Source organism: Leopardus geoffroyi, chromosome D3 (assembly GCF_018350155.1).
Source record: "Leopardus geoffroyi isolate Oge1 chromosome D3, O.geoffroyi_Oge1_pat1.0, whole genome shotgun sequence".
Classification (NCBI taxonomy): Eukaryota; Metazoa; Chordata; class Mammalia; order Carnivora; family Felidae; genus Leopardus; species Leopardus geoffroyi.
Genome location: NC_059339.1, coordinates 7,400,319 through 7,425,348, shown reverse-complemented (window position 1 = coordinate 7,425,348; position 25,030 = coordinate 7,400,319). Strand labels below are relative to the sequence as shown.

The window sequence follows — 25,030 nt, the reverse complement described above, 5'->3', positions numbered from 1 at the left end:
CACAGTCTGTAGGTTCCAGCCCTGCATAGGGCTCTGTGCTGACAGCTGGGAGCCAGGAGCCTGCTTTGGATTCTGTGTCTCCCTCACTCTGCTCTTGCCCGCTTGTGCTCTCTGTCTCTCAAAAAATAAACATTGAAAAAAAATTTTTTTTAAAGAAAAAGAACAAAGGATGTACACTTCCGGACTTCAGGGCCCATACAAATATGGACAATAGGCATGATTTATAATCAAGCTACGGGGTTAAGATGGTCTTAATTTTCTTTTACTCTTTTGCAAATTTCTTTATTGTCTGGCTTAATTGAGGATAGTTGCATTTGAATAGCTGCTCCTGCAGCCCCTAATCTCTTGTGATGTGTTGCTGTTATTGTAGTGTATGAAGAAAATCCAGTCTCACATGGGCATGAAACTGGAAAAGAAGGGGCTATTTTCATAGGCTTTCAAATAACTGATATCTTTCTTAGATATTATGTCAAAAATTTGACAACTAGTTTTTTAAAGCCTGATACAGTGTGAATACTGAATCTATCGTTTTTGCATAGTTACCTTAAAATCCATTAGTCTACACTGTTTTTTTTCACATTGCATTTTGAAGGGCTATCTTGCCCCTGCACAATCTGTGACGTCAGACATTGGTTATTTGTGAAATATTGGTTCACAGAGTTATGCAGATCTTCCAACCGTTGACACGTTTCATTATACATTATCCAAAAATCATATTCTTCATCAGCACGCATATGATTAGAAAAGTCTTGGAGTGTTGGGAAACTGTTAAGTTCACGGTGGCAGATGCGATGTCCCAAAATTCTAATTTCTACTGTAAAGTTCAAATGTCATAAATGTATCAAAATGCTTTCTGTTGTTTTCCCCACAATGCCAGGCTTCCTTCGTTTGCTTTTTAGCAAACATCTACCAAATATCCGCGTCCGAATAACCATGGTTTGTCGGTGTTCTTTCAAGAGAAAACGGTGTTCCCAGACACGTGGCTAGTTCATCTCGCAGCTCCAACAGCTGAGCCTGGTTTAACCATCTGATGAGGGGTGACTTAAGTGTGTTCCTTACTACGCTGACAACGAAGCCGCGCTCCCCCTGGCTCGGAGGGCAGCTCTGCGTTTCGGGGATGCGGAACGAGCCCGTCCAGGACAGCCGAGAAGCAGCCCGCACGCCCCTCGGGACTCACAGACCCGCGTTTTTATTTCCTCAGAAAAGACCAAACCTGCGGCTGCAGTGTACGACGGCGACTACCAGCCCCAGCCCTTGACGGTGGAGGTGCAGATCCAGCTGAACCAGTGCCGCACGGCCGAGGAGGCGCTCCGGGAGTTCGCCCTGTAGGGCGCGGGATTAAAGGCTGTTCTGACCACCGCAGCTCCGCGTCCGTGTGGCCGCCGCGCCCGGGAGCGGGGGGTGGGCCGGGGCGGCCTCCGCGTCCGCAGGTGTGCGGCGGGTGCGCGGAGCCGGGAGGGGGCGGGGCCCCGCGGCGGCCCCGAAGCCCCGCCTCTCCCGCTGCCCAAGCGGGCCCCGCCCACCGGCCGAGCGGAGCGGAGCGGGAGGTGCGAGGCTAGAGCTCGCGTCCGCGCTCGGCAGCCCGAGCTCCACGCCCGTGCCTGGCCCGGCGTCCCGGCTCAGGTAGGTCCGCGGGGGGCGGGTTGTGCGGGACTGGGGGCGCCTGGGGCCGCGCTGCGGGCTCAGGAGTGTCTCACTGTGCCGGAGAGGGCCGGGGCTGCCCGTGCCTCTGCACCCCGGCGCGTCCGCGAGGACGCCGGGTCTGGCGGCGGGGTCGTCTCCGCTGTGGACCGTCGGGGCCAGGCGGCCTCCTGCTGCCCCGGAGACCCTCGGCTGCTGTTGGCCCGCCGGGGATCGGACGGCCGGAACCGGGCACTGTGGAGCGGGCCAGCCTCCGCGGGCAGCGCCGTCGCGGGTCCTCAGGCCCGGGAGGGGCGTCCGCCGCGGGGCCCCCCCGCTCCTTGCTCTGGCGACCCCGCCGGCCCCCACAACAGCCCGTTAGAGACCGCGGCGTTGAAAGAATGAACTGGTTGCTGGCGCTTTCCCTCGTCGTAGCGTGTTGGGTCGCCGAGCTCCAAGGACCCCAGGCGGCTCTCACCCCAGAAACAACTGCAGACCCTTAACACTCAGCACGACACTTGCGGGGGTGGGGGTTGTGCCCTCGCTGAAGCCCACGCCGGGTTAAGAAACAGGCTCTTGGGGGCTCTCAGTTTGGAAGGAGACCTACATTCGCAGGTACTGAATCAGGATCACAGTAGCGTGTAGGGTGGGGAGCAGAGGAGTGGCCCGAGAGGGGGACCGTGCTCCAGGCCGGGGCGGGGCGGGAGTTGCCAGTGGGCCGGCGTGCGGGGGAGCCCGGGTGTGTGCGCGCGCAGTGGGAGCGCTGTGGGCCGAGGCGAGCGGGGCCGCGGCGCACCGGCCTCCGGAACCAAACCGCTGGCCCTGCGCCCCGAGTTCTCAGCCGACGGGGCCGGCGCGTCCCCGGGCTCATCGCCCACACCTGAGAGTCATTTTCCCCGCCTGAAAGCCGCGTAGCTCACCTGGCGGTGCAACAGTTTCCTAGCCGGTTTCCTGTCTCCTTACAAAACCCATCATCTAAGCCGCAGCAGGAGGAATCTTTCACACGAGGTAAATTCTGTCACCACCTCTGCTGAATCCTCCAGTGGATCTCTACCGAGGATAACAATAAACCCAAGCTTCCCCCCTTACCTTACGATGGCCCTTTTATGTATGCCTTCCCGTGCTCTGGCTTCACCTTCTTCCACTTTCCTCCTTGCTTTTAATACCCAGCCACAGGACACTCCCGTCCTCAGAGAAGTCTCACTGCTCCTACTCCCGGAGCTCTGTTTAACTCTGCCTGGCACACTCTCCCACCAGGTCTCTGTGGTTCGCTGCATTCAGTTCTTGTTCAAATGTCCTTTGTCTTGGTGCCTGGGGGGCTCGGTCTGTTAAGCGCCTGACTTTTGGTTTCAGTTCAGGTCCTGATCCCACCCTGGTGAGATCTAGCCGGGAGTCAGGTCCTGTCTGCGTTGGCAGCCGGGAGCCTGCTTGAGAGTCTCTCTCCCCCTTTCCGCCCCTCCCCCATCCGCCTGTGTGCATGCGCTCTCTCAAAATGAGTACCCTTGAAGTCAAACGTCCTTTATCAAGGAGAGCTTTCTCAGCTACTGCAGTTTGAAATAATCTTCCCCAGTCACTCTGTTCCGTTACGCTGGTTTAATTTCTTCTCATCACCGTCTCTCAAGTTGGTATTGGTTTTGGTGTTTGGTCTGTTTCTTCTCTGTGGCCCTGCCTGTCTTGCCTGCCTCTGCATCCCTAGAGGCTAGAAGAGATGCGTTTGTGGCAGCCGCGGCGGCAGGACGACGGAGATGAGGCCAATGCCGGCAGACTAGATAGAGGTGTAGGCCTGTAGGACCAGGATCGCGTGGCAGTGAAGCGAAGACGAGGGGCCCCAGGTCTGGCTGTGCTACTCTTGACTTGATCTTGGTCAGGTTACTCTGCTAGTTCCCGTTTCTGGGCCTTCTCTTTGGATCGCTGGGATACTCACTGGGAGAAGAGCAGAGCTTAAAGGGATGGGAGAGGGGCCCCACGGGGGAGGCAGAGCTCCAGCTCTCCTTTCATGCTGTGCTGTGCAAGTGGTTTTTTCTTAAAACCCCATTTTAAGTAACTCCCCCCAAAAACCTGGGGGAAAGAAGAAACTTCCAAGAAACTGGGGGAAGAAGCTTCAGACAGACCTGAAGGGTGTATCTGGGGTCCCTGTGGCTCCCTTTCTCTGGAGGAGCAAAGGCCCTGGGGCAGCACCTCGGAGGTCATCTCTGCGACATCCTGCACAGGGCCTGCCGCCAGCAGATCACGGTCCACACTATTTCAGGGGAAATGGTTTGACTTTAGATTCAAGGGGCCTAAATGCTTAGAATGTATTTCACTGGAAACTAAACTAGCTCCGTGCCATTTTTATAAGATACTTGAGTTTCCTGGGACATGATGCAAGTGCTCGTGGTTTCTCAGTTTTTTAAATTTTATTATTTTTTAAGTAATCTTGACACCTAACTCGGGGCTCAAACTCGAGTCGCATGCTGTGGGGTGTCTGGGCGGATCAGTCGGTTGAGTGTCCGACTTCGGCCAGGTTATGCAGGTTATGATCTCGTGGTCCGTAGGTTCGAGCCCCGCATAGGACTCTGTGCTGACTGCTCAGAGCCTGGAGCTGCTTGGGATTCTGTTTCCCTCTCTCTCTGCCCCTCCCCCACTCATGCTCTGTCTCTGTCTCAAAAAAATGAATAAACGTTAAAAAAAAAAAAAGTCGCATGCTCTTCGGACTCAGCCCAGCCAGCCAGACCACCCCATGGTGCCTCAGTTTTAAGGTGGCTGCAAGTCGGGGGCGCCCGGGTGGCTCAGTGGGCTCAGCGGGCTCAGCGTCCAGCTCCTGATTTCGACTCAGGTCATGATCCCAGGGTGGAGCCCCATGTTGGGCTCTGAGCTGAGCATGATGTCTGCTTAAGATTCTCTCTCCCTCTGCCCCTCCCCTGCTCTGTCTTGCTCTCAAAAAAAAAAAAAAAGCACAAGTCCTTTTGGGAAAAAGTTGACCCGAGAGCCCTCTGATGACAGCAGAAGGCAAAGGCTGGCACAGCAGGTGTGCCTACCTGTCCCCTGGGAGAGGGACTCTGGAAGGAGGCACAGGACACACCGAGAAGAGCTAATGGAAGGGAGGCCGGCAGGGACTCGGCTGCTGGGTAGCCGGCCGGGGATGTGGCCGGTGGCTCACACGGCTCTCTCTTTGCAGGACCTGCCATGTTTCGCAGGCTGGGTTGGCTGGTCCTGTACAGCCTGGCTGTGCTGCTGCTCAGCTGCCTGCTCTTCCTGAAGAAGGAGGCCAAGCCAGTGGGGGGCCCCACGGCCCGCCAGCCCTTCTGGGCTCCCCCGGGGCCCCGCCGCAGCCAGTGTCTCCCCAACCGCACAGTGGCTAACGTCTCCCTGTCTCTGCCCAGCCGCCACCGCCTCTTCTTGACCTATCGCCACTGCCGCAACTTTTCCGTCTTGCTGGAGCCTTCCGGCTGCTCGGATGACACCTTTCTGCTCCTGGCCATCAAGTCGCAGCCCGGCCACGTGGAGCGGCGAGCGGCGATCCGCAGCACGTGGGGCCGGGTGGGGGGCTGGGCGAGGGGTCGGCAGCTGAAACTGGTGTTCCTCCTGGGGGTGGCGGGGCCTGCGCCCCCAGCCCAGCTGCTGGCCTACGAGAGCCGGGAGTTCGACGACATCCTGCAGTGGGACTTTGCCGAAGACTTCTTCAACCTGACGCTCAAGGAGCTGCACCTGCAGCGCTGGGTGGCAGTTGCCTGCCCCCAGGCCCACTTCATGCTAAAGGGAGATGACGATGTTTTTGTCCACGTCCCCAATGTGCTGGAGTTCCTGGAGGGCCGGGACCCAGCCCGAGACCTCCTGGTGGGAGATGTTATCCGCCAGGCCCTGCCCAACAGGAACACCAAGGTCAAATATTTCATCCCCCCCTCCATGTACAGGGCCCGCCACTACCCACCCTACGCCGGGGGTGGTGGCTACGTCATGTCCCGAGCCACCGTGCAGCGCCTCCAAGCAGCCGTGGAGGAGGCTGAACTCTTCCCCATCGACGACGTCTTCGTGGGCATGTGCTTGAGGAAGCTGGGGGTGAGTCCCGTGCACCACGCTGGCTTCAAGACATTTGGAATACGGCGGCCCCTGGACCCCCTAGACCCCTGCCTGTACAGGGGGCTCCTGCTCGTGCACCGCCTCAGCCCCCTGGAGATGTGGACCATGTGGGCACTGGTGACGGATGAGGGGCTCAGGTGTGCAGCAGCCCCTTTGCCCCAACTCTGAGGGGTGGGTTGAGTGAGTGGACCCAGTGTTGATTTTCCTATCATGATGACACGTGAGAACCTTGAATCTTGACCTGAGGGTCTATGGGAAATGCTGACTTCATTTCTTCATTTTTGTAACCCCCACCCAGACCTTGAGAACTGATTAAAAACACTGACCCCTGGCTAACCTGTACCAGCATGTGTTGAATGGGAGCAAAGTTCGGCATAGCAGAGGCTGCCAGAATTCTCGTGGCAGGGTGGGGGTGCGGTGGTTCCCGGACCCCCTAGGGGCTCTGCCAGGCTGGGAGGCAAAGGAGGCTGCACAGGGCCCCAGAATACAGACATTTTTTGAAGCGCAAAAAACAAAACTATTCTCCTTCAGATACAATAGAGGAAGAAGGAAACAAGAGGCGTGTGTTGGAATATGGCCTGTTGAGCACCAGGTAAACACTCTGCATTCAGTTCCTTAAGAAAAATGGACTTTTGGCTCCTGGGCCTCAGGTGTCCTTACAGGCAAAAGGGCCAGATCACAGAAAGGATTAGAAACACTAAAAAAAAAAAATCTTAACAGGCTCCCCATTCCCCCCCAAACTCCCATCCCTATGGAGGGAGCAAAGACTAAATCAGATTTGAAAATGCGAATACGACTGCAAACAGGTTAAACTGCTACTGAACTTGTGGGCAGGACGGAAGAAGGACCCTCTCTCTGGCCAGGCTGCTGAGATGCTCTGGGTGGGAGGTAAAAAGATTGGTGGGTGGAAAGCTGGGGGGGGGGGGGGTCAAATGTTAAACAGGGCGCGCTATGCCTCAGGGCTAAGAACCAGGTCCGTGGGGAAATGGGTCAGGCACTCGCAGCTATGGCCTCTGGCCCGATGGGCCAGGGCAGGACCTGCTGACTCCTCTCTGTGCGGAGAGAGCCAAGCGGATCGTGGCCCGGGGGCGGAGCCGGCAGACTCGGACGAAGGCTGGGCAGCTCAGGCACTCAATCCTCCCGCAGGTAGGCTTCCTGCTCCGGTTCCGCCCTCTCGTCCCCTTCCTCCTGAGTTTTCTGACGGAGTTCCTCTGTCTGTGCTTCTGCCAACTTGGTTTCTGCTTTCTGGGAAAGCTGGCGCACCTCCTGCACCTGGGACTTCACCAGCTGAATGTGATTCCTGGCAGTTATAGAGGCCTGATCTGCTCCTGCCAAGAGATGGCACGGTTAGGCTGAATGGCGGAAGGGTAGAAGGCACGGTGGCAAAAAGGAAAGCCTGGGGCTCCCTGTCGTCTGAGCCCCTCTTGGAGACTCGCCCTGCCCTCCCTCTCTGCACCACAGAGAACTGTCTCCACGTTCAGGTCTGCATATTTCTCCAGCTATCCGCTCTCGTTATTAATAATTACTAAATGTTGATTCCCACAACCATCTCTACAGCTACACAGCTCTTAGTATAGACATCTTATGAATTTACACAAGTAATACATTTCTTTTTGACAAATTAATAGCTCATTAAATTGTCAAAGATCTCTTTCGTCAGCCTACCTAATCTTCAGAGATAACCTCTGCTGGAAGTTTAATGAGCATCTTCCTCATCTTTTGTACATATGGGATGCGTAGAGAAATATTTTGCTACTTTATATAATGGCACAAAAGGTATTTATTGAACATATTTTGCAATTTTGCTTTTTCTTTAAACATGTTTTCAGGCTCTATCATTCTGTTTACCTGCTACTAGTATATTTCATCATACAGATATGCACACTTATCAATTCATCTATAGATGATCTGGGTGGTTCTTTTCTACCTTACTGTATTAATAAGAACCTTCAGCACAATGTTAAAAGTTAGTGGAGAATAGCAAGCATCTTATTTTGACCTTGATGGGAATGCCTCTCATAGTTCATTAAGTAGGAGTACTTAACCTTATCATGTTAATAAAACTGTATTCATAACTGTACTGGGATTGAAATCATAAATGGGTATTACATTTTACTGAAGGCTTTTGGGGCCTATATTGATATTACACCGCTGGCTTTTCTCCTTTAATCTACTGTAGATAATCTCAAGTAGTAAATTATATTGATAGTTTTTTTTTTTTCCAGTGTTGAAGTATTTTGTATTTTGCAGTAAATGGCTATATCTTACTTTTATGTATATTCTTAAGTGATACTGACCATAGTTCTTTTTTTGTTTCGGTACTGGCCTAGTGCAGTTTGGGATCAGGCCTAGGCCAGCTTTATACAACAGCTGGGAGGCTTGCCATCATTTTCTGTGTACTGATACACTTTCTGTAACGTAGGATATGTTCCTGAAAGATTTGATAAAGCTATCCCACAAAACAGCTGGGTTTAGTGTCCACTTTTGGGACACAGAGTCTTTGAATACTGTTTCAACCTTTATGGTTATTGGCTCTATTTTGATTCTTTACTTCTTTGGCCAATGTGGGGTTTCCATAAAGACTATAATATTGATATAATTAAAAACCCTCCGTATCTGTAACAGCCCTTTCTAATGTTACTTTTGCCTTCTAAAAAGTCCTACTTGCCAAAAAAATTTTTTTTCTTTTTAAGAACCAGAGTTTGCCCTTTTTCTTTTGAAAGCGAGAGCACATGAGCGGGGGAAGGCAGAAAGACAGGGAGAGACAGACAGAAATCCCAAGCAAGTTCCTGACACTGTCTGCCAGGAGTCTGAACCCATAAACGGTGAGATCATGACCTGAGTTAAGAGTTGGATGCTTAACCAGCTGAGCCACCTAGGCACCCTGATTTTGCCTTTCTGATTATTTTTATCTTCTTACACCTTTTATTTCATTTGTTCTACACTGGGTGTACAGTCCCCTAATTCTAAATGGGTTACAAGTTTAGTTTCTTCATTTTCAGTACTCGGTACACTGAATATTCCCTGTCGTTCATGGCTGTTCTTGGAATTTATGACATACCTCTTTAAAGGTGCCCAGGTCTCTTTAGCAGCTACTTTATCTGCAACTCTCTCTGTCTGCTGCATACTGCACTTGTCATCACCGTTTCAAATATTTTTCCATTTCTATTTTGATTTTTGGTCAGAGAAGGGGGTAAGAGGGAATTGGCTGAGGCTTTGTCACCTGGCATAAAATCAATTTTTGTATGTGCTCTATTTGAGAAGAATGTATTTGGAAGGAGGGCAAAGTTTTATATTTACTATGTATACTTGATGAAGCTTTTAAAAATCTGGGGCGCCTGGGTGGCGCAGTCGGTTAAGCATCCGACTTCAGCCAGGTCACGATCTCGCGGTCCGTGAGTTCGAGCCCCGCGTCGGGCTCTGGGCTGACGGCTCAGAGCCTGGAGCCTGTTTCCGATTCTGTGTCTCCCTCTCTCTCTGCCCCTCCCCCGTTCATACTCTGTCTCTCTCTGTCCCAAAAATAAATAAACGTTGAAAAAAAAATTAAAAAAAAAATAAAAATCATTGTTCTGACCCTTCACAGCTTTACTTTTTTTAGTCTTGATCTGTGAGTCTGAGATGTGTATAAAACGTAACTTTTCCTTGTAAATCTCAATTTTGCTTTATTACATTTTCATGATATATTTTTGTTAGTGTTGAATATTTACTGATTATAAAATAATTTAAAAATCACCCATTATTCCAACATCCAAACTATATTAGCATTTTGGTTCATTTCCTTCCAATATTTGTATCTTCAGTTTGTTCCATCAATGCCTTATAGTTTTCAGAATATACATCTTTTGCCTCCTTGGATGAATTTATTCCTAGGTATTTTATTCTTTTGGGTGCAATTGTAAATTTTCTTAAATCTTTTTTTTAAACAACTGAGGATGAAGTTAGCTGTGGACTTTTCAGGTATGGCCTTTAATGTATTTGGGGATACTCCCACTAAGCCCACTTTGCTGAGAGTTTTTATCATCAATGGATGTCATATTTCGTCAAATGCTTTTCTTTGCATCTATTGAGTTGATCATATGGTTTTTATCCTTCTTCTTGTTAATATGAAGTATCACACCGATTTGCAAATATCAAACAACCCTCTCATCCCTGGAATAAAGCTCACTTGACCTTGATGAATGATTTTTGTAATGTTGTTATTGAGGATTTTTGCATCTATGTTCCTCAGAAGTACTGCTGGCTTCTGGTTTTTTTTTTTTTTTTGCAGAGTCTTTCGTGTTGGTATCAGGGAGGGCTGAATTTGGAAATTTTCGTCTATTTTTTGGAATAGTTTGAGAAGAACAGGTATTCTCTCTTCCTTAAAAGTTTAGTATGATTCAATTTGGTGAAGCCATCTGGCCCTCGACTTTTGTTGGGAGTTTTTTTGTTTTTGTTTTTTTAATATTAATTTTGAGGGAGAGGGAGAATCCCAAGCAGGCTCTCCACTATTGTGGGGCTCAATCTCATGAACTGCGGGATCATGCCCTGAGTCGAAATCCAGAGTCCAATGCTTAACCCACTGAGCCACCCTGGTGCCCCAGGAGTTTTTATTACTGATTCCATTTCATTACTAGTAATTGTTCTGTTCAAATTTTCTATCTTTTATTGGTTCACTTTTGGAAGATGTAGGTTTCTAGGAATTATTTCTTCTACATTGTCCAATTTGTTGGTATATGATTTTTCATAATCTTTTATAATCCTTTGTATTTCTGTGGTATCGGGATGTGGTATTTCTGTGGTATTCTCCATTTCTGATTTTTTTAATGTTTGTTTATTTTTGAGAAAGGGAGACAGAGCACGAGCAGGGGGAGGGGCAGAGAGAGGGAGACACAGAATCTGAAGCAGGTTCCAGGCTCTGAGTTGTCAGCACAGGGCCTGGCGCAGGGCTCAAACCCATAAACTGTGAGATCTCAAACCCATAAACCCATGACCTGAGCCACCCAGGTGCCCGAGTCCTTTTTTCTTTTCTTTTTTTTTTTTTTTAGGAGTCTAAGGTTTATCAATTTTGTCTTTTGAAAGAACCAGCTCTTGGGTTCATTGATCTTTCCTTTTTTTTAAATTTCCTATTTCTGCTCCAATCTTTATTATTTTGTTCCCTTCTACTAGGCTTTAAGTTTTATTCTTCTTTTTCTAGCTCCTTTAGGTGTAAGGTTAGGTTTTTTGAGTTTTTTTTTTTTTTTTTTCTTAAGTGAGGCCTATATTACTGTAAACTTAGAACTGCTTTGGCTGAGTCCCAAAGATTTTGGACCAGTGTGTTTTCTTTTCTCTCCATGTATTTTATTTCCTCTATGATTTCTTGGTTGACCCACTTGTTCAGTAGCATGTTGTTTAGCCTCCATGTGCTTGTGTATTTTTCCAGATTTTCTTCTTGAAATTGATTTCTAGTCTCAATTCATTGGGGTCAGAAAAGATATTTGATAAGATCTCAATCTTCTTAAACTTACTGAGACTAGTTTTGTGGCCTAACATGTCATCTTTCCTGGAGAATGTTCTATGTGCACTTGAAAAGACTGTATACTCTGTTTTGTGATGGAATGTTTTGTGTGTTTAGCTGTTAGGTCCGTGTGGTCTAATGTGTCGTTCAAAGCCACTGTTTTCTGTCTGGATCATCTATCCTTTTTTTTTTTTTTTTAAATATTTATTTGGGGGTGGGGGGGAGAGGAGAGCGAGAATCTCAAGGAGGCCCCGTGCTGTCAGCATAGGGCTGGACATGGGGCTCAATCTCATCAACTGTGAGATCATGATCTGAGCCAAAATCAAGAGATGCTTAACTGAGTCACCTAGGCGCCCCTGAATCATCTATCCTCTGATGTAAGTGGGGTGTTAAAATCCCTTACCATTATTATATTACTGTCAATTTCTCCCTTTTCTGTCTGTTAATATTTGATGTATGTGTTTAGGTGCTATGTTGCGTGCATATTCGTTAACTGTTATGTCTTGTTGGATTGATTCCTTTATGTAATATCCTTCTTTGTCTCTTGCTACAGGCTTTGTTTTAAAGTCTATTTGTCTGGGGGCGCCTGGCTGGCTTGGTCAGTTAAGTGTCTGACTTCAGCTCAGGTCATGAGTTTGACCCCCACATCAGGTTCTGTGCTGACCATGTGGAGCTTGCTTGGGATTCTCTCTGCCTCTCCCCAACTCATGCTTTCTCTCTCAAAAATAAACACACTTAAAAAAAAATTAACAAGGTCTATTTCTGATAGAAGTATTGCTACCCTGGCTTCCCCCCCACCCCCCCCCACTTCATTTGCATGGCATATGTTTTTCCATCCCTTCACTTCCAGTCTGTACGTGTGTTTAGGTCAGAAGCGAATCTCTTGTAGGCAGCATAAGTGGGTCTTCTGTGTCTTTTGGAGCACTTAGTCCCCTTACATTTAAAGTAATTGTTGATAGGTGTGTACTTACTGCCATCTTGTTAATTGTTTTCTGGTTGTTTTTATAGTTCTTCTCTTGCTCTTTTCCCTTGTGAATTTGATGGCTTTTTTAAAATTTTTATTTTTGAGAGACAGAGTGGAAGAGGCTGAGGGGCAGAAAGAAGTGGAGAACAGAGGATCCAAAGCGGGCTCAGCGCTGACAGCAATGAGCCTGAGGTGAGCCTTGAACCCACGAACTGCAAGATCATCACCTGAGCTGAAGTTGGACGCTCAACTGAGCCACCCAGGTGCCCCTGATGGCTTTCTTTAGTGGTTGTTTTTGTGTGTATCTATTAGAGGTTTTTGATTTGTGGTCACCATTTGGTTCATATATAACATGTTATATGCATCAGAGTCTATATTAAGTTGGTTTCTTAAGTTTGTAAGCACTAAATTTTTACTCTCTCCACATTTTATGTATATGATGTCATTTCACATCTTTTTGTGTATCCCTTGACTCATTTTTGTATCAATTTTTACTACTTATGTGGTTTAACCTCTATACTGGCTTTGTAAGTGAATAATCTAATACTTTTACTATATATTGGCTTTTACGTGTGACATTTTTTCCTTTCATAATTTTCTTCTAGTTATGGCCTTCCCCCCACCCCCATTTAAAGAATTTCCTTTAACATTTCCCATAGGCTGGTTTAGTGGTGATGAACTCCTTTAACTTTTGTTTGGGCAACTCTCTCTCCTTATATTTTGAATGATAACCTTGCTGGGTATTCTTGGTCATAGATTTTCTCCTTTTAGCACTTGCAACACATGCCACTTCCTTCTGGCCTGCAAAGTTTGTGCTGAAAAAATCAACTAGTAGCCTTTTGGGTATCTCTTGCATGTAACTATTTTGCTGATTTATTATTTTTTTGATGTTTGTTTATTTTTGTGAGCAAGCAAGCACGGGGGAGGAGCAGAGAGAGGAAGACACAGAATCTGAAGCAGGCTCCAGGCTCTGAACTGTCAGCACAGAGCCCACCATGGGGCTTAAAATCATGAACCGCAAGATCATGACCTGAGCCAAAGTCAGATACACTTAAGTGACTGAGCCACCCAGGCTCCTCGTACTTTCTGCCATTTTAATTGTATATCTTGGTGTGGATCTCTTTTGGTTCATCTTGTTAGGGGCTATTTATGCTTCCTGGACCTGAATGTCTGTTTCCTTTTCCAGATTAGGAAGGTTTTCTGCCGTCTTCTCTCTTCTCCTTCTAGGATCCCTATCATGTGGATGTCATTATGCTTGATAAAGTCACCGAGTACCCTTAACCTATTTTTACGTTTTGCTGTTCAGCTTGTTTTCCATCACCCTGTCCTCCAGATCATTGATCTATTCCTCTCCCTCCTCTCATCTTCTGTTGATTCCCTCTAGTGTATTTTTTATTTCCATTGCTGAATTCTTTATCTCTGGTTCTTTTTAGATTTTCTCTTTGTTGAAATTCTGAGTTCATCCCCTTTTTCTCAAGTCCAGTGAGTACGTTTATGACAATCAGTTTGAATTCCTTATCAGGCAATTGCTTAATGACTGATATCTTCTGGATTGTTTTAATGCCTTTAGTCTTGAATCCTTTTTCGGATTCTGACATCGCTCTGCTAGAGCTTTTTGGGATAGCTTTCTTTTTCTTAATAATGGCTCAGTTTAGCTTTTTATAGCTTTCAACCTTCCTATACATTTTGTTTTAGGTATCTCTGTAAATCATTTTTGCTGTGATTATTTTTTTGAACATATTCTTAGCTATTGCAATTATTGATGTTGGTACTTGTTCCTTTATTTACTTCGCATTTTCTTTCTTTTAAGTCTTTATCAAGTTTTCATTTGTTTAACAAGGTCTAATGTTAAGCCAATGTCTATCTCTTCTTAGCATGCTTTCACTTCTTCCCTGAACTGATTTAAAAATTTAACACTCAGGGGGCACCTGCGTGGCTCAGTTGGTTAAGCGTCCCAACTTCAGCTCAGGTTACGTTCTCACAGTTCATAAGTTCAACCCCGTGTCAGGCTCTGCACTGACAGCTCAGAGCCTGGAGCCTGCTTTGGATTTAGTGTCTCCCTCTCTCTTTGCCCCTCCTCTGCTTGTGTTCTCTCACTCTCAAACAGTAAAAAAAAAAACAAACAAACAAAAAAAAAACCTCAAATTTTGACAAGTTTTATTAAATTTTTTTCACTATTTTTATCTCAGTTGCTCCTTTTTAAACTAATTTCTTTATTCACAAAGCAGTTTTTCCAGAAAGCATATGTGGTTGGTAAACTTTTGAGTCTTTTTATAGCTGAAATAATATTTGGCTGGATATAAAATTCTAGGTTATTGATTTGTCACCTTGCATCTAGGATTGCTGATAAGACTGATTCTTATAGTTTTTTTTAGGATTCTTTGTATATTTAATATTGAGCTTTTTGCCATGATTTTAAATTGTGAGCCTTTTTAATCAGTTTTATGAAAAGGTCTTTTTCCAGATAATGCTTACACTTTCCCTTTTCTCCAGCTCAATCTAAGACTGCCTGGATGATGAAGGTTGCCTGGGAATGTTCGTGCTGTAACACCTCAGCAAATCTCCCTGTTCACTGCACATCTCCCACCTCTGCTGTGGCACCGCTATGGTGCTACTTTCATATATTTGCTGTTTCACTCTTCATTCCAATTCTGCTTTCAGTTCACTAACAATTCTTTTTTGTTTTACTTTAAAAAATACATACATATGTTGTGGGGTACCTGGGTGGTTCAGTCAGTTAAGCAGGTGACTCTTGATTTCGGCGCAGGTCTTGATCTCATGATTGAGCCCCGCATAGGGCTCTGTGCTGACAGTGAGGGGCCTGCTTGGGATTCTCTCTTTCTGCCCTTCCTCTGCTCATGCACTCTCTCAAATCAACATTAAAAAAACCAAACATATATTATATGCTTTTTTTTAAGATGTGGCACCAGAGCCCCTAGTCTGTTATCCCGAAGTCAGAAAACAAAAGAGCTGACCCTAGGCTTCTGGTTTGAAACGAATTCAGGTAAGATTAAACTAGTTTTATTTAAAATATTTTAAATTAAAAAACATTCAGCTCAAGCCCACTGGGTGGATAGGGAGGTTCAAAAAACATCCTGGTGAATGACTGGGATACCAAAGTGGAGGCATTAGCATTGGGCTGAATCCCAGTCTGGCTGCTTACTTACCATACCACATCATCTCCACGGGTTTCTTAACCCTCTCTCCCCATTTTATTCATTTGTAAAGTGGGAAAGATCATCCTCAAGTTCCTTAAATTGAAAGTGCCTATAAAATACTTACGACATATACTCAATAAATAGTAGCTATTATTTGTCTGGGATCCGCCACTGACTAGGATTCCAGGTTTCAGTAAGGTTCACACAGATTGATGATCTCAAGTCTCCTCCAACTGTGTCCCTCTATGACTAGTTATTCATAAATATCGGTGTTACGAAAAGAATTAAACGCTTGGGGTGCCTGGGTGGCTCAGCTGCTTAAGCGTCCAACTCTTGATCTGCACTCAGGTCGTGATCTCGCGGTTTGTGGGATCAAGCCCTGCATCTGGTCTGCACAGACAGCATGAAGCCTACTTGGGATTCCCTGCCTCTATCTCTCTCATGTTCTCTCTCTCTCAAATAAACTTAAAAAAAAAAAAAAAAAAAAACCCACAAAAAACACAAATGCTTAAAAATCTGGGGTACCTGGGTGGCTCAGTCAGTTAAGCATCCTGACTTTTGGTTTGGGCTCAGGTCATGATCTCAAGGTTTGAGCCACGCATCCGGCTCTGCACTGACAGTGCGGAGCCTGCTTGGGATTCTTCCTCCCTCTGTCCCTCCCCTGTGCTCTCTCTCAAAATAAACAAACATTAAAAAAAAAAGCCTAAAAACCATTTGGACGCAATCATTTTCTAATTGGCAGCAGTTGCACCACTTTCTAGACACAGACTACCTGGCGACTGGAGATGGAGACATTTTTTCAGTCAGAGCCACAGGCCTTAGACTATCTAACCTAAATCGCTCATTTTACAGCTAGATGAAAACTCAACTGGAACCTACCAGTCTGGTATGCGGCTTCTGCCGCCATCTCTGAAAGACCAAGGGCAGTCATCCAAGTGGTTTCCAACTTCAAGTATTCTTGTTGCTTTGAAGTCATCTGTAAGTTAAACACAGCACTTCAGACAACAACGAGAGGTTCATAAGCACATTAAAATGGACTTAGAGTAGTAGATTCAGAGAAGAGTTACTGGCCAGACACAATTTACTAATTTAGATACCAGAATGAGGTAGGGGCACTAATACAGAAATGTCTAATAACTTTTTCTTACCTCAACTCTGGCTCCTATGATCACCTGCCACACTTCGTCTTCCTCCTGTGAATTCATTTTCCCAAGTAAACTTGTATATTGTCGGTACAAAGAAATTAAGGTGTAAACGGCCTACAAATATAGAATAAATAAGCGTGAGTAAAATAGGTGAGACATACTAGGATTAGTGAGAATTACACCTCAAGGAAATAAAGTCCTGTTATACCAACCAGCTCTTCAGTCCTTCCACCTCACTGAAATCGCACTACTGTATGAGGTCAAGGCATTATTCTAGGACACGAGTGTACCCACTAGTCCACTTTTGTGTTTTTAAAAGATTGTTAGCAATTCACACAGAGAATACAACGTAGAAGAAAAGCCCAGAAGGCTGAGGGGGAAAGCTGCCGAAAAATAAAGGTATAATAAACCTATAAATGATACCTATTAGCTCAGATTAGTGGTTTTGAAACTATTCCCACAGAGAAGCCCCTGGTGCTGCAAGTGTTAGACTCTGCACCCCTTTGCCCCTCACTGAACCCAATCAGCTTTGTTCTCTGGTCTTATACTGCGATGCTGTATTTAAAGACTTTAAAAAAAAAAAAAAAAAAAAAAAAGAGTTCCTGGAAAAAGTCTAAACACCACTGACTTAGGTCGAAGCCTCAGCCAACTTTTGTAAAGGACCAGAGAGTGAATATTTTAGGCTTTGTGGGCCCTATAGTCTCTGTTAAAACTATTCAATTCACAAAAACAGTCACAGACAACATAAAAACAAATGAGTCTGGCTACGTTTCAGTAGAACTACGAAAACAGGCATCAGGCTAGACTTGGGCTATGAGCAATAATTTGCTAACCCCTGGTTTAGACAATCAAAACTTAAGAGGACACTTACCTTAGTATATTCAGTGATTGCTTCAATCAAAGCATACGTGGTCTGAGAGAGAAAGGTGGAGGTGCTATCTGTTACCAAAGACACAGCTCTCCTCATTAATGCATCATTGCTAAGAGAATGAGGCTCCAATTTCTGAAAGACACAAACGTTTTCACTCAACTTCTAACCTAAAGCTCCAACCGAGAATTTCATCACAGATAGCCAAGTGAAAAACACTTGTCACACTGCAGCTGCTTGTTTGTTTTCTCATTAGGCTCTATTTGGGCTAATAAAGACAATATACAGAAATAACTCCACAGTATGCTTTCTGTCCACTTTTATTCTTTATGCTGTGCTCCAAAAAGCCAAGCACTTCTTTACATGAAATAGGTCTAGTAATTATAACCAACAAATTTCAGAAAGTTGCGATTCATTCACGAACACAGTGTTAGATACCTGGGATATGAAGATATATAGGATATATTCTCTGTCCTCAAAGATTTCAGATGGGGAAGGGGAGGAGCTGGGGCTAACAGAGAACTGGAGAAATTAACGCAGTCAAGTACCACGGAGTTGTGGCAGAAGTCCATACAGGCTACAGTGGGGGCACACACATGAAAATCTCTTCTATGCTGAATGAAAAGAGCTTAGAAAAGGCTTCACAGACTTGATGACAATTAAGCAGAGTCTAAGTAAATGGGTGGATGGGGGAGAGCAATTCTGGGTAGAATGAACAGTAGAGTCTTGGGTGGGGTTTGGGGACTCTTCACTCTGACCTCAGTTATTATTTAAAAAAAGCCAATATAACTTCTCAAGAGTTAAGGTAATGTAGCCACCTTAACTAAATACAGGTCTCCCCTGCTTTCGCAAAGTTTGTGTTAAGCCACTTTTCTTTTAAGAAAGATTTACAGAGGCACCTGGGTGGCTTGGTTGAGCGTCTGACTTCGGCTCAGGTCATGATCTCTCGCAGTTTGTGGGTTCGAGCCCCACATTGGACTCGCTGCCGTCAGCGCAGAGCCTACTTTGGGTCCTCTGTCCCTCTTTCTCTCTGCCCCTCCCCCGCTTGAGCTCTCTCTCAAAAATAAATAAACATTAATAAAAAAGAAAAAGAGAAAAAGACCTACGTTAGTACCTGATCTCAATAACCAAAATATGTCTGGAGAAGATTTTCAAGTTTACGAAGAAAAAAAAGCTGTTACTGTACTAATGTCTTTCCTGAAAAGCCAAGTGGCATAATGTGAACTTTTGGAAAGATACTCTTTGTTTTACGCTGAATTCCCAAAGGCTTCATAGGAATGCTTTACTTTCGGGTCATCCCTGACTCTGCCTTTTCCTTCCTCAACAGAGCACTGATCGGATCAGAACAAAGAAACCAATTCCTTCAATCCTATGTTGTCTTGTTTTTGCTATTTAAAGCCCAAAGAACCGCTGCCCGTTGAAAGTAGCCGTCAAGAATTATCTCTGACACATGAACAAATCCAGAATTTCATTTACCATATTTATCTTTCATTCAAATAAGTATTCCTTATGTACCTTCCATTCAGGGGCTAGAAAGACTGGGAAGAATATATACTGTTCACTGGAAGCTAACTTTTATATATTCTAACTGACGTCTTCACGATTCACTTTACAATGCATTTCATTTGTTCCTTACAACGGTCCACGTATTATCACTTCTTTTTTACAGATGAGGAAATGAAAACTCAGAATAGTTTTATAAACTCTCCCCAAAAGCCACATATCTAGACTTCAAACCACATCTGCACCCAAGTCTGTACCCTTTCCACTATGCTCTGCTGACTCAGGAGAGTGCCAGATAGATTATCACCAAATATCAAAATGTACAACACAAGGGATAAGAGGGAGATCACTGTTGGCCAGAAACTCTGAAAGGCTCTAAAGTGAGGTGGTACTTGGGCCTGAGACAGCTAGGATGAGAACTGTCAGGCAGCCCAGGGAAGAAGAGCTAATGAGAAAAGAATACATCTGTTGCATGCGGGGGATGGTTAGGGATCTAGCCTGGTTACAACAGATGGCACAAGGAAGGGGAGACCAGCGAGGACACTCGAGTGCAGGGGCACACAATGGAGAGCCACTGCAGGTTCAGGTTCTGAAGAACAGAAAAGGAACTACCATTCCTACAGGATAAGGACCAGAGGCTCCTGCCATGTGGCCTGGGACTGAGGTAACTGGGGCTTAAGAAAGGTGTATGAACTGAGAAAGGACAGACCCAAAATATTCTTTTGAAGGAAGGAAGAAAGGCTGTCTTAATTACGGCCGAAAAGGGCCAGTGTTCAAGTCAGGGTTTTAGGATTAACAATGCTTCACAAGCAGAGATGAGGTTTGGCGTGAGGAACAAAGAGGTGCGGTCTCAGGAGTAGGCCTCGGAAGATGCTGAAAGGACTTGTGGGAAGTGAAATCAATCTTCTTGTTGTGATAAACACGCACGTCAGTATCAGAAATATTTTGCCAAAATGGGGTTTGCTCTTTCCCAAAAAGCACACAATCAGTGATCGTTTTAATAAGGTGCCACTTTCATATCACCTGTCTGCTTGAAAGCACCCAGATGTCTACCAGACATCTTAGACTGTCACTTCCAAAACTCTCGATTTCATCCTCCCAAAACCCACTCCCCTCCACTCCAATAAATGGCAACTCCATTCTTTCAGTGGCTTAGGCTTTTTCATTTTTTACTGTTTATTTTTGAGAGAGAGAAAGAGAACGTGAGCACAGGAGGGGTCAGGGGGAGGGCAGATGATCCAAAGATGTCTCTGCACAAACTGCAGAGAGCCCGATGGGGGGCTCGAACTCAGGAACTGTGAGATCATGACCTGAGCAGAAGTCATGCTTAACCGACTGAGCCACCCAGGTGCCCCTGCTTAGGCTTTTTAAAAAACCTTGGCATATACTCCACATTCAATCCATCGGCAACTCATGCTGACCGCATTTGGTCCAACTTCTCCCCACCTAAACTGTTGCCAGCCTGCTCCAATCCTGGACTAGAACAACAGTCTCCCATTGGTCTTCCTAGTTCCACACAGCAGCCTTTAAAAACTTACATGAGATCGTAACAGCCTTGTGTTAAAATCCTCTGTGCTTTCCTTTTCGGAATACAATTTAAAGCCTTACAATGCCAAAAAGGACAAAAAGCTGAGTTTGATCCTCAGCTAATTTTCTGGCCCCATCTATTATGCTCTCTTTCTCATTCCACTCCAGCCACATTAACCTGTTTGCTGTTCATCAAACATATCAGACATACACCTGCTTCTACCCCTTTGTACTCAAGAATTCCTTCTGCCTGGCAAACTCTTCTCCAAGACATTACCATGGCTCATTTTCTCATTCTGATCCCTATTTAGACATCACCTTATGAGAATAGCCCTCCTGGGCTACCCTTTCCTGCCTAAAAACAAAACAACTCCCTCCAAGCACTCCCTGTTCTCTTATTCTATTTGTTTCCTGCACAGCACTGATCACCTGGCATTTATATTTATTTTCTCCCCTTTTCCCTAGAATGTAAATTTTATGAAAGCAGGAACTTTATTTTGTTCTTACATTTCTAGCAATGGCATATTAAAGCTGCTCAATAAATTTTTGTTGAAAGACTACTCTGTTGATAGACTGTAATACCCTCGTCTTATTCCTCTCCCCTCTTTATACAATTTGACATACTGTTCCTACCAAATGGGACCATTAAAACGGGAGTATTAATATATTTGTTCAGTTATGAAGAAATAACGCTGGTATGGTAGAAAGTAAACTGTCGCATGGGGGTAGGAGCACTGGGTGAAACTAAGAGCTTGTCTGATGGTTCAGTGCGCCCCACCCCTGAGACTTCAAGAGGGCACAGTACACTAAGAAACAGTGACACTACAGTATTTTTACCTGTGCGATGGGAACTGCACACAGGGTCACACCGAATCCAACTGCCACAGTTTTGTGCCAGGGTCTTATCAGTTCTGAGAAGCAGCGCTTCTTAAAGTTAGCCACGACAGGAACACACCGTCTGTACCTAGAAGTCAAATTTAATAAGGCGTAACTACCAATCAGTTCGTTTGCAGGGGTTGAAAACTCACACCGGGCCGAGCAGGAGCCTAAATGAGGCGCTGGGTCGGCCCGCCAGATGACAGGGCTCATGAGGAAGCGCGTCGGACTGGACAGCCCAGGACTCGATCGAAAGGGCAACCGCTACCCAACTCCCGTGAACCGCTGCCGCGCGGGGAGGCGAGCCCAGTGGTTTCGGACTTTAACCGGTAGCGGGTATGGAAGTTTAAAAGGCGGTCTCAAAGCTTTTTAAAAACTTCAGGCCAAAATAAACGCTTCTGCAGGCAGCATTCAGCTCCGGAACTCTGGTTGAGGTTTCCAGGTGTCCCCGAGAGTCCCCGCTAGGCAACACCTGGAGTCCGCAGGTGCCGCGAAGGGCTCCCCGGTGTGCAGAGGACGCACCCAGCAGTGCCCGCGCGGGGACTGACCAACTCCTCTCCTGCCCTCAGGGAACACTTCCTTGAACAATCGGCCCCCCGCCAGGGCCTCTCCCCTTATCTCCCTCCAGTGGTTCCGATGGGCTAACGGGAACTCGCTGGCAGGCCGAGGCACTCCAGGAAGCCAGCCCGAGCTTGTGGGGCTTGGCACTCGGCCAGTGGAATAACGGGAAAGCCGTCAGTGAGAAACAGACCCCGGGCTTGGCCTCCAGCCCGGGGCAACAGTCAGGAGGTCCTCGGATCTGAGAGGGGCGGGACGCCGGGACCCGCTCGGCCGAGAAGCCAAAAGCGTGCCACCTAGGCGGCCGCTGTCATCCCGGCCATGGCGCCCCCTGCGGTGCCTCCCACCCTGCGGCACCGCCCTTGCACCTGACCACAGAAGTACCTGAAGAGGGAGGCTACGCTCCGCGACACCCAGCTCCTCAGAGCCGCCATCCTGCGGCGGCCGAACGCCAGACGCACACGCCGGAAGTGACGCCACTTCGTGAGCGGGGGACGGGGCGCGGCCTCTTCTTGAGTGGGCCTGGCCCCATGACCGCACCCCCGCCCGAGAGAACAGTTGGGATTGGACAGTCTGGAGGGAAGGGGCGGGGCTTAGGGCAACGGCAGTAACGGCCGCGACGAGCGCCCAACCGCCGCAGCTTCCGCGTGGGACTGGGCGGGCCCCGGGCCTGAGGGCGCTGAGCGGGCGGAGCGGAGTCGGCCGTCGTGAGAGGAAGTTGGATACCTACCCGGGCGAGGCCCTGCCTCGAGAGGCAGCCCTGGCCCGAGCGCGAGGCGCAGAGTTCTTCCGTCGGGGGGGGTGGAATGTGTCCGGCAGGAGGCGGAGCAGCGCGCGGTGGCTCCGACCGCTGGGGGCTGGCACGAGGCGGGCGGGGCGGGGGGCGGGGCTGCGGGCGCTGTCACTTCAGCACCAGGAAGTAGGTGGTCCAGCCGGCCAGCAGCAGCGCTCCGATGAGCACCGTGTAGCTGAGGAGCACGAAGGCCAGCAGCTCCCGCAGCAGCTGCAGCACGTGGATGGTGGACGAGGCCGGCATCGCAGGGAGCGGGAGGCCCGAGGACCTGCGGGGCGGGGGCACTCTGGAGTCCCTGGGCGCGCAAAGAAGACGGTCCCCCCCCTCCTCCCCGTAAGCCCACCCTCCAATGGCCACTCCGCAAGCGCTGCTGAGCCAGGCGGTGTTATAGACAATGTGGATACAGGGGGGCTAGGCTAGCTCCTGGCCCTCAAAAGAGTAAACATGCCGCCCTAAGGCTGAGAAAGCCCCAAGTGCTGACTTTCTCCCTAACAACCATCTGGACGCCCTTTTTGCATTTACACTAATAGAAGTCTTTTAAACCAAAAGGTCTCCTTGTTCTATGACTCCTAATCTGGATCTGGGTTGTGAGGAGAGAGAAGCCTGTCTGTTCCCAGTCTCCGCTGCTGCATTAGTCTTCATCCCTGGCTCTCTCTTCCCATCCACCTCCTGCATTTTTAATGCTGTGAGTGCTGCTAATGGCCTAATGAAGTAAAGCTTTCTTTTCCCATCACTCAAGCTGCGGCCCCAGCTGCCTGTGCTGCCTGGGAGGGGAAAAGGAGAGGGACCCATTTGGGTGGGAGAAGGCAGCAGGTCCTCATCGAAGCCCCTCAGCAATTCCCTGGACCCCAAGGCTTGATAACATGCAGTTTGAGAGTCTTTTGCTTTATAGCCTGGCACGCTTGCCCTTCTGGCCAGCCAGTGTTGCAGAAGTGCCAAGAAGTGGGCATCAATTTGATTCTGGGCTTATCTCCTTCCCATTGTCCCCTTGTGCATCTGCTCCAGTCCTGTTATCTTCCACCGCTGATGGAATCAATGGCAACAATCTCTCTTTATCTCCATTGCTGTCCTGCCCAGCAACCTCCCCTCAGGCCCAGCCACTAGCTTCCTTCTCTCCCCATTTTACTCACTCAGCAAAGTTTCCACAACTCCTCCGCTGCAGCAGCTCCACGGTTCCTCTCCCAGTCTGGTGTCTAAAGGTAGGCGTGTGCGTACTCCAGTGGCCTCGGCAGAGCTGTGGGATATTCAGGCAGCAGCTGCGCTCACCAACTAGGTGTGGTCTTGAGACCAATCAGAGTCTCCCCGTGGTCCCTGAGCAATCAGGGAGCTGCGCACGGCCCGTCTCGGGCCAGGCGGGGCACTGGCAACCCTGCCTGCCCTCCGCCCATTTCACTGCCACAGCCCACAGGGCTCTATCGATGCCTGCAAAGCTCCCCAATCAGATGGGCTGAGCAAGTGGTACACAAGGGGATTTTTCATGTCCCTTCTTGTCTTGCTTTTCTAAACACCGCGGGTGGGATATAGTGCAAATCCTTTCCTAACCAACATCGAGAGGAACCCCGTCCTACTCTGTGTCTCAGAGTAGAAGAACCGATATACAACTTTCACTTACAACTTTCCAACTAAAGCAAAAGCTGTTGTCTGAAAAAACATGTAAGTGCGAGCATGCATGTATGTGAGAAACGGGAGCTTAGAGAACCAAGAGCTCCTGAGTGCTTGATTGTAATTTACAGAGTTTAGCAGTTTAGGGATGAGATACAGTCACCTTCCCAACGAGCCTACTTCTAATTTCAACTCCAAATGTGATGCAAAAACAGCCAGTAAGGATGTCAGCAAATAACAGACCCTTTCCCAGATGGACAACGAAGGGAAAGCACAAACTTCATACTGTTTCGGATTATTTTGCTTTTTGCTGTAGTTTGTGATTAGAGACTGTTTTTTGACCTTTAAAAATAGATGAGAGTGTGGACATCAACCCTTTTATCAACATCATCATCCACAAGCAAATGGCTCCTTAATTTAATCAGGGTCTGTTATTATCAAATCACTGCCCCGGCCGCAGCCTGGCTGAAAACAGGAGCAGAACATTATCAAGCTGCCCAGGAAGCCAGTGAGTAGTAATTGCTCCCCCAGAGAATTGGTCATCTGAAGGGCTTCTGTGTCCTGCCTAGTGACAGGAAAGAAAGTATGGCTAAGATTTATGCCCTCACCCCACACCACAGCAACAGATGAAAAAGAGAGGCTAGGAGAGCAGGCTCAGCTCTGTCTCCTTACACTCTCCTGTCCTTCAAATGGACGTCTCAGAGCAGTTAAGTATTCTAGCCTCTGCAGACTCTGGTCACCACGAAGTAACGGAAGCAAAGAAACATTATGTGGCTTGAAATTCACATGCATCATTTAGAAATAAGACCAACCGAGAAAGTGGACATACTGCCTTTTTGTTTTAGATCACTGGTTGACAGAAAGGCATCCTCTATTTTCTACAG

The 25,030-nt window shown here is 47.4% G+C and overlaps 3 protein-coding genes across 5 annotated transcripts in view; 2 read left to right on the top strand and 1 right to left on the bottom strand.

The window, feature by feature from the left end:
* LRRC43 (leucine rich repeat containing 43) overlaps positions 1-1,362 on the top strand; it is a 36,369-nt gene extending 35,007 nt beyond the window's left edge. For all 3 annotated transcript variants that reach the window (XM_045457645.1, XM_045457644.1, XM_045457643.1), the window contains exon 12: positions 1,202-1,362. In XM_045457645.1, the coding sequence (XP_045313601.1) occupies positions 1,202-1,329 (128 nt within the window). In that variant the 3' untranslated portion in view covers positions 1,330-1,362. The remainder of the gene's footprint in view (positions 1-1,201) is intronic.
* Positions 1,363-2,284: 922 nt separating this feature from the next.
* Positions 2,285-6,015, top strand: B3GNT4 (UDP-GlcNAc:betaGal beta-1,3-N-acetylglucosaminyltransferase 4). The gene is made up of 2 exons (XM_045457452.1): positions 2,285-2,628; positions 4,778-6,015. The coding sequence occupies exon 2, from the start codon at positions 4,786-4,788 to the stop codon at positions 5,845-5,847; it is 1,062 nt and encodes a 353-aa protein (XP_045313408.1). The 5' UTR covers positions 2,285-2,628; positions 4,778-4,785; the 3' UTR covers positions 5,848-6,015.
* Positions 6,016-6,241: 226 nt separating this feature from the next.
* Positions 6,242-22,500, bottom strand: DIABLO (diablo IAP-binding mitochondrial protein). Its single transcript, XM_045457453.1, has 6 exons — positions 22,136-22,500; positions 21,155-21,281; positions 17,291-17,422; positions 16,423-16,533; positions 16,154-16,250; positions 6,242-7,007 (listed from the first exon to the last, which is right to left on the bottom strand). Exons 1-6 carry the CDS (start codon positions 22,183-22,185, stop codon positions 6,811-6,813), a joined length of 714 nt encoding a protein of 237 aa, XP_045313409.1. The 5' UTR covers positions 22,186-22,500; the 3' UTR covers positions 6,242-6,810.
* Between the last annotated feature and the right edge of the window lie 2,530 nt (positions 22,501-25,030).

Bases quoted from the DNA above. Each gene is read 5' to 3' on its own strand.
- B3GNT4 (XM_045457452.1), top strand. From the start codon at position 4,786: ATGTTTCGCAGGCTGGGTTGGCTGGTCCTGTACAGCCTGGCTGTGCTG.
- DIABLO (XM_045457453.1), bottom strand. From the start codon at position 22,185: ATGGCGGCTCTGAGGAGCTGGGTGTCGCGGAGCGTAGCCTCCCTCTTC. The intron at 16,251-16,422 runs GTAAGAAAAAGT...TTTAACTTACAG, and splicing joins TCATAGGAGCCAGAGTTGAG to ATGACTTCAAAGCAACAAGA. The intron at 7,008-16,153 runs GTAGGTTCCAGT...ATCTCTTGGCAG, and splicing joins AGAAGCCGCATACCAGACTG to GAGCAGATCAGGCCTCTATA.